At 39.2% G+C, this 9,261-nt stretch overlaps 1 protein-coding gene across 1 annotated transcript in view; it reads right to left on the reverse strand.

Annotated features, from left to right (window-relative positions):
* The window catches only part of LOC127427182 (cytochrome P450 7A1), a 13,867-nt gene extending 5,616 nt beyond the window's left edge, over positions 1-8,251 (reverse strand). Inside the window, exons 1-4 of the mRNA XM_051674675.1 lie at positions 8,102-8,251; positions 4,156-4,396; positions 3,101-3,693; positions 829-953 (exon numbers count right to left, since the gene is read on the reverse strand). Coding sequence (XP_051530635.1) covers positions 829-953; positions 3,101-3,693; positions 4,156-4,396; positions 8,102-8,178 — 1,036 coding nt within the window. The 5' untranslated portion in view covers positions 8,179-8,251. The remainder of the gene's footprint in view (positions 1-828; positions 954-3,100; positions 3,694-4,155; positions 4,397-8,101) is intronic.
* Positions 8,252-9,261: the final 1,010 nt, after the last annotated feature.

Below are 9,261 nucleotides of genomic sequence, written 5' to 3' on the forward strand. Positions count from 1 at the left end.
AAACTAATAGAAAGTGGTGGCTCAGCAGTTAATGCTCTGGGTTACTGATCCGAAGGTCAGGGGTTCAAGCCCCAGTACTGCCAAGATGCCACTGTTGGGCCCTTGAGCAAGGTCCTTGACCCTATCTGCTCCAGGGGTGCTGCATCATGGCCGACCCTGCACTCTGACCCCAGCTTAGCTGGGATATATGAAAAAAAAAAAAAAGAATTTCACTGTATATGTGCAAATGTATAACATGTGATAAATAAAATACAATTATACATTTATTATAGTAAAGTCATCAAAACTATAAAATAACACAAAGGCAAGTATTTGAATTATATAGTGACAAAACGATGTTAAACAAATCAAAAGTATCTTATATTTGAACTCTTTCAAAGTAGCCACCCTTTGTCTAGATGTCACCTGCTGGCTGCTTTCCCCTTTCTATTTCATTGATTTGAATGAAAATTAGTTTTGCCATCTATTTGCTATTGCCTATTTCATGCCAAGTATCTGCTCTGCCAGAGAGAAACAACCAAAAAACAAACAAACAAACAAACACAAAAACATGATTTGACTTGCCGAACCCCCACATGTCCACGTGTTCAAACGTGTTACACTGCAACGTATGATATCATGTGTACGTATCGCAAAATCAAATGCTCAGAAACTACACCCTGCATCTTTGAACTTAGACAAAAGAAATACAATGAGGTGCTCAAAGTGATTTAAACTATTAAAGCCTCTGGAAAATTATACCATAGGACATTTCCAGACATGTATTCATGCATGTTCAAGATATAATAATGGTGACATCATTTGGAAATCACTTTAGAAATCACCTACCTACTACAGCCATTGAGTCCAGCTGCTCTTTGGAAAGGTGGATAGTTTGGTCCGGCTTGTTTAATGATTGGCCAGACAGAACTCTGTTCAACTCTGAACGAGCCGCGGTGAGCGCGTCAACAGACCTGAGCACACACACAGAGACTTTTATGTACTTAATTAATGTTCACTGCACATATATAATAATATTTATGTACAGGTATATTTCCCTGTGTTTACTCATTTAATATATTTATTAATCTAATTAATCTAACACATATATTAACTTCTTTATGTTTCTCATTTACTAATTGGTTTATTCCATGTCAAATCAATAACATTTCAGAAATGTTTCATTTTAGGATAGAGCCACATTGAGAGCCCCATATCGCTGGGATTTAACCATACAGGGCAACCTAGTCTCATGGAATGGAATGAACGTTACTTTAACAAAATTTTTGCAAACTGACTTTTACATGCCGCATTCAACGTTTCTCCACAGTTCCCTGGTGAAATGAACACTAGAGGCGCTATAGCAACTGTGCGTTTTATTCACTTTCACACAAATCACGAGTACAACAGCTGATTATGACTTTATAAACACATATTTTTTGCTCTGTTACTCACACACTGCTATGATATGATATCTTTAAACACGTTTACTGTAATGCATCATTTACAAAATTACATTTTTAACACTTGTATTACACACTCACCTATTTACACACTTATTCCAACATGATTAGCTTGCGTGGTAACTCACCTGATAGAGTGTTGGACTCGAGCCCAGCCAAACACACAAGCTGACATGAGACTAAAGTGTCAAAAAAAGTGACACAAAATGACGTGGTTGCTTCAGAAAATGTGCTTTTCATGTCGCATTTGCTTAAAGGACACTATCATTTATAGTAAGGTGTTGGTTAAGGGTAAGGATGTCTGTTTTGTTCACCTCTCATTTGTGTTTAGAACAATATTGGTTAGATTTAGGCTAAAGTTTTAGGTTAGGGAGGTACGTTTTACTCATTAAAACGTCCATCTAATGTTCACCTTAAAAACGTTATCTGATTACGACACAATTTGACTCACTTTGTTGCCCCCTGCTGGACATCTCACTGGAAAACTGCTGTGAAACGTGTAATGATTTTGTTTTGCAAAAATGTTGCCATGGTCAGGTAATGTTCATGAGATCAGGATGATATAGTGCCTTAAAGGGACAGTTCACGCAAATGTGAAAATTCCCTCATCATTTACTCACCCTCATGCCATCCCCAGATGTGTATGACTTTCTGTCTTCTGCAGAACACACATAAAGATTTTTAGAAGAATATTTCAGCTCTGTAGGTCCATACAATGCAAGTGAATTGTGACCAAAACTTTGCCTAAAAAAGCACATTAAGGCAGCATAAGTAATCCATACGACTCCAGTGGTTAAATCCATATGTTCAGAAGCAATATGATAGTTGTGGGTGAGAAACAGATCAATATTTAAGTCCTTTTTTACTATAAATCTCCACTTTCACATTCTCCTTGAGTTTTTGGTGATTAACATTATTTGTACATATCGCCACCTACTGGGCGGAGCTTCAAAGTTCTGATCACAATTCACTTGCATTGTATGGACCTGCAGAGCTGAAATATTCTTCTAAAAATCTTCATTTGTGTTCTGCAGAAGAAAAAAAGTCATACATATCTGGGATGGCATGAGGTTGAGAAAATGCTGAGAGAATTTTAATTTTTGGGTGAACTATCCCTTTAAAAATGAATACACAAAAATGAAAATTTGTTCTCGACCCATATCTATAAGGATATGAAAATATCTTTACACTTCTGGAGTTATAGGCTCTACAACTTTAAAAAGTTGGGTTTTTTTCTCAGTTTTTGAAGATGAAATGCAAGAAGGAGTGCTGAAGTCATCTGATTTTAGTTATAGACCTATACTGTTTCACTGTGTAAAAATAAAACAATGATGCTGCCCTTTTTTATAAGGTTATTTTTTTACCTGTAGTTCCTGCAGTTTTGCTCCAAAGTAATTTGGACCCCCTTTACAAAATAATGGATTATTCAGTAAATATTGATCCTGTGAGGTTTTTAATATATCTTTAAATTGCACATTCCACATCATAGTTTTAAAGTCTTTTCTTTTCACGTATCACTTTTTACATAATTAATTATCTAATTTTATTCTTTCAATGGTGACCTTGTAAAATAAAACAACCTAGTGCTGTTGCTGTGTTGGTGCAAATTTGAAGGATAAGACTATATCTGTGCCTGCATTTCCTCTGTATTACTGTACCTCAGTGTGTAGTACAGGCTCCAGAAGGCAGCTGGCAGTGTATTCGCCTGTGATGCCCACAGCATGCACACATGTGTGCGCGCTTTCCCGGTCTCGTCCAACTGCATGCGGTCAAATGCATCCATTCTGCGCTGAATTAGATCTGAGATACAATCCCTGCGCTGAAGTTCACTGTGCAGCAGTTCCTCTGCCAAGGCTTCCCTCGCCTGCCACGCTTGCACGTACAAAGCGATGGGAACCCCCGCAGCCAGCGCAGGAAATGCACGATCAAACACCAGAAAATCCTGCGCTGCTTTCTGCATGCACTTTCTGGTGCCCGAGACGCCATCGGCTTGCAGAAACCCTGCGTCCTTTCCAAACAGAGTAAGAAAGCCTGCCTCGAACATGATGCGGTTGGTGAAGCTCTGCAGACCCTCCTCGACCCAGACGTGTTCACGCGGCAGGCCTCGTCCCAAAACCGCCTGCAGATTACCGAGCATGCTCTGGGTCAGCTGCTGCAAGGACGGGCCTTGAAGTGTCTGTCTGAAGATGGAGTGAACTTCCCTGTAACTCTCACTGAAGAGTGGAGAGCTGAAGTCTGCATGGCCAAAAACCTTGCATAAACAGACATACACAAAAAAGACAAAAGGACTTAGTATTGTAGAATTCAATTTTCCTCATTTTACAATAATAATAAAGTCACCAAAACAATAAAATAACAAAAATGGAAATATGGTAATTATTTAGAGACCAAACACTTATATATAGGCAATATTTATAAGTCTAAGTGAAAGGTTATAGATGAAAAGGTTTCCAAAGTCTTGACTGATATAGTGCATTTCCTTCCATTGTAATTTCTGTCCTTCCTACTGGAGTACTTCCCAAGAAGTATATGAGTAAGTGCGTGTTTGACATGTGTAACAGAGTGTAGGTAATCTAGCCTAGAACTCATCGTTAGTCACATCTTTGTGTTAAAATGAGTAAGAAGTGATCATCAAAGCCTCTTAAGACCAGAAATTGAATTATTCATCCAGGCCTGTTTCATATTGTCCCCTCCTCTAATGTGAGTCACTTACCCGCTGTGAGAAACCAATAGCAACCTTCTGGAAGTCGAGGTTTTTACCCTGCCGCACAACCAAGGAGAAAGACAAGGGGTCTGTGACAAAAGTAAAGTACTTCCTGGCGATCTTACATGTGAAAACACTGCCATATTTTTGTTGAGTCTCTCTCAGGAAGCCTAAAGGATTTTTAACGTAATCCAGTGTGACGCCTAAGAATGGCAGCCGACTGGTCACCAACGGAGGCTCTCCCACTCGCCTGGAAGTGCACACACAGAAAAACACACAGCATGCTTAATAACATCTCATATAATCATGGGGACAAGTCATGCATAATTGTTCTTAGAATAATAAACTGGTGATGTTTCCTTTATGTTTTAGGCTGGAGAAATGCTCCAATCACTCATTGGACAAGATGAGCTATCTGCCCTGAGGGGCCGTTCACACAGAATATGTTTGCGTTCAAAAACAGCTAGATGGACAGCAACATAATGAAACTATTTTTAACTTGATGTCTTAAAAAAGGCTACACCTATGGCGTCTTTTTTTTTTTAAACAGCAAAACGCGAAGCAACGAGACTTGTGTCTATGCAGTACAATTGAGATTCACTGAGATTCCCTACTATCATTGGATAGCTCAGAAATGCCCACCCTGGTTTGGAAATGCCCACTGATTACAACACTGAGATTCCCTACATTCAATGGATAGTGAAAAACGGCCATCGAAGCAACGGCCAATTGTCCATCTGACGCATAATTACTGTAAATAGACAAACAAATTAAAAATAGCGCAGACAGAACGCCCTTAAGGGCCATTCGCACAAAATGCGTTCTTGTTTAACTTGACGCACCGTCTTGTAACTTTTCCGATGTTCAAATACTTTCTCCTATTCCAGCTTATTATGCAGAGCAGACAAGTAAGCCATTCATAGGTTAATTTTCCAGAAAACTGTAAACACTGTGTCGCTGTGGCTCTATAAAAATTCAGCCCGTCCAGCCCGACAATGCAACACTGACTTAACCAATGGTGTGAGTTGGGGGCGGTACTATCTGTATGTTCAATTAACAGCAGTTGGGGGCGTGTTCGGAAAGCTGTTTAAAAACAATGTTGATTACTGCAATTTCATTTGTAGGTGCAGAAATTAGAATAAACAGCTAAACAAGAAGCAACAGCCAATCGTCCATCTGACGCATACGTAAATAAACCAACAATTAGCGGCCTTAAGGGCGAGTTACACAGAATGCAATCTTGGGTTCAAACACAAGAACGTAATGGAAAGAAACAGAGTGCAGGGGTCTAAAAACCCATATGTAGCTATTTTTAACTACACACGCGTTTTTAAAAGACAACACTCATGGCGTGAAAGGCTGAAAATCACACTTGCTAATCGTCTGACACATAAACAGTATATGCATAAACACTCATTTAAAAATATCACTGACGGAGAGAAAGAAGTGTACTGTGTGTGCTACTTAACGCTCAAAATCAGATTTAACGCAACATAAGGAAACAGAATATAAGATTCGTCTTTAACTATTTTATCTATTTTTAAATAGAAAGCAACATTAATGCTGTAAAATGCAGAAAAAACAGAGGACCGATTGTCCATTTGACACATATGTAAACCAACAATTTAAAAAAAGCGCAAACAGAATGCAAGAACGCATCCTGTGAATGGAGTCTAGTTGCGTTTTATTTGATTGGTACAGCATGTTTAAAAAAAAATTTTTTTTTAAATGAATTGTTAAAAAAAAAAAAAAGAAAAGTTAAACATGACGACCAACTGTCCATCTGTGCATATGTAAATAGACCAACAATTAAACAGATAATTTTAATAATAAACAGACAAAACGCCCTTAGGTGCATTTCACGCGTTCTTCAGAAAACGATGCAACAGAATGCAACACAATGGATATTTAAACTATAAATCTTTAACAAAAATCCTGGATACACGCGTCTTAAAAAAAGGCAACCCTCCTGGCGAGAAACGCTTAAAACAGTCAAATGCGACTGTGATGAGGGAGTGGCCAGGCCGTAACGATGCCCGGCGCTGAATCAGCCCAATCAGCCGGGAGAGGGATAAAGAGGAGCTGGGGACGCCAGTTCGGGAGAGAGACGCACACAGCAGTCTTGTGTGTGTGTTTTGTGTTATTGCTGGAAAGCAGTTTTATGTTGTGTTTTGTTAATTTGTTTATTAAAAGTTTACATTGACTGCTCAACCGGTTCCCGCCACCTCCTTGCCCATCGTGTGAATCAGTTACAGCGACATAATGGCAAATTGTCCATCTGACACATAGACCAGCAATGATAAAATAGCACAGACGGAACAGTATAATGTGCTCTACTACATGTGTTTGTCAAAGTCAGCCAGAGCGATGGAACACAACTGAAAGGAACAAAATGCACATTTTTAAGCAATGCTCGTGCCACAAAAAGCTAAAAAAATAGCAGGCTAATTGTCCATCTGCTGCAGGTGTACACACACCAACAATCAATTAATAAATAGCGTAGACAAAACACAGGAAGCAAGACTTGCACAGATATGTGTGACCAACAATTCAAAAATATTGCAGATGGAATGCAATTAGCGTGGGCTACTGTGTGTGCTACTGCATGCTTTCAAAATCTAGCTTGACAGAGCGAAAATAAAAAAATTTAAAATGTCTCCCCTTTTCTCCCCAATCTGGAATGCCCAATTCCCAATGCGCTCTAAGTCCTCATGGTGACGTAGTGACTTGCCTCAATCCGGGTGGCGGAGGATGAATCTCAGTTGCCTCCGCATCTGAGACGTCAATCCACGCATCTTATCATGTGGCTTGTTGAGCACGTTACCGTGGAGACATAGTGTGTGTGGAGGCTTCACGCTATTTTCCGCGGCATCCATGCACAACTCACTACACGCCCCACCGAGAGCGAGAACCACACATTATAGTGACCATGAGGAGGTTAACCCAACGTGACTCTACCTACCCTAGCAACCGGGCCAATTTGGTTGCTTAGGAGACCTGGCTGGAGTCACTCTGGATTCGAACTTGCGACTCCAGGTGTGGTAGTCAGCGTCTTTACACACTGAGACACCCAGGCCCCTCAAGTAAATACATTTTTAACTGGAAAGCAACGTTCATGCCAAGAAACGCTGAAAAAAAAACAGCAGCCCAATTGTCCATTTAACACATGATGCACTAACATGTTCACACATAATTATAATTTGCATAGTTACAAGCACGATTTGGAGGTCGCGTTTTCCCCGCTAAGATTACAGTTTTACTCCACTGATGGTAAGGTTTAGGTTTGGGAGTCAGGTTCTGGAGGTTCAGTTTCTAAAATATGCATTCCTCTGTATTACAGCCGGTGCAGCTGAAAACTACTCGCTTCAAAACTCGCTTTTGGCGCCCCTCCATGGACATTTCACCCAGAAAATGGAGCTCACACATGCCCATACAGCCAACACCACTTATCTCTTTGGCCACTGGGGGCAGTGTTTCACATTAGGGTAAGCACAGACCGATTTTAGCTAAAGAAAAATCCACCTAATGTTTCCGACTTTACTGTGAGATCAGTCTGGGTGCACTACACAGACCAACAATTAAAAAATAGCGCAGACAGGACGCAAGAACTGAACCGTAGTTGCATTTTATTTATTTATTTGTTTAGGTTGCATTGGTTCATTAACGTGTTTTAATTAACAGACCTATTAATTAACCTGTAAATAATTCACGGTAAATAAACTTATAGCTAGAATTGCTTCGTTCACACTCATGGTAAATTCTGATCTACTTCACTGATATGGTCAAACATGTACTTTCCCTTTAGTAACATTAACGAATTTAAGACCACATATGTAACCATATACTTTCATTCTTTACTGGTTATACGTTAAATCACTTAGTGTGACGATCTGCCCTTATGGAGGACCCTTAACAAGTCCAGAGCGACAACTTTCTGTTCTGTTAATGATCTCACCTTTTCCGCGAGTCCCTGCATATCCACACTATAAAAAGAGACAGAACAACCGTGGTGATGACTAGAAAGCTATCCATTTCGGGTTATCTCCGTGCGGTTTTGCTATATCCCCTATATTAAATTTTTGGCAGCCTCCTGCCGGAGTTTATCTCGCCTTTAGACGCGCCCCCTCAGCGCGCTTGACGCAACACATCACACACGCCTTCATCATCCAAGGTCAAAGACCTCCTGTGCGTTTTCCTTGAGCTTCTCACTCATGCCTATCAGTGGACCCAGTATTTGGACTCATGAGCCACATTTAAAATGTGTGAATATAATTGCATTATTAGATGATTAAATATCAAACGAAGTGGCATTTGTTGTTAAAGAAAGTACAAGCACTTTTCAAGCAAAACATTTCACTAAAAGACGTTTGAAATGATAAGAAAACAATGCATAAAGTGTTCATTATATGAATGGCACTTTTTGGTTGTTACACGTTAGTAGAACATGGCTAGGACACCAGAATGAACTAACTAAATATCACTGACACCAATGGTTAAAATTAATGGAAAAAAACAAAAAACAAAAAACAAATAAAGTCTCAGAAAAGTGAAGTTTGTTCGGAGTCTTGAATCGTTTTCAGATGAAACTTGGTTTGATATAGTGGTTCTCTAATGAAATGACATTTAGATAGACTTGAGTGTCCATGTACTATTTGGGCCATCATCTAAAGAAACACTTGATGCAAGATTGATGAGAAAATAAAGAATAACAGCTAAATCTATTATCTTGTTGGTTTGAAATGTCTTCACATACTGTAGATTCACAACTCAGTATCTTTCAAATACCGAGGTGATGACATATTGAAAAAATTCATAATATATGAGCACATCTTTGTCACGATGTTGAACTAAAATTTTAATGTAAAGTTATTTTGAAGTACAGTTGTAATCATTAGACATTAAAAATACTTTTGGTCTTCTATACTAGCAGACATAAGTCTAAACAAGCAATGTGCAAGAGTCCAAAAAAGAAATAATAATAGAACGGTTAGAATTTTTTTCTATTTATGTGCAATAAATCAACACAAAATGCTGTAGCAACCTCATTGAGTAAGTCAAGATGCTGTTAGTGGTCAGGTATTGCTTTAGACATTTCCTGACAACTCTTGCAAACTC

This window comes from Myxocyprinus asiaticus, chromosome 1, assembly GCF_019703515.2.
Source record: "Myxocyprinus asiaticus isolate MX2 ecotype Aquarium Trade chromosome 1, UBuf_Myxa_2, whole genome shotgun sequence".
Lineage (NCBI taxonomy): Eukaryota > Metazoa > Chordata > Actinopteri > Cypriniformes > Catostomidae > Myxocyprinus > Myxocyprinus asiaticus.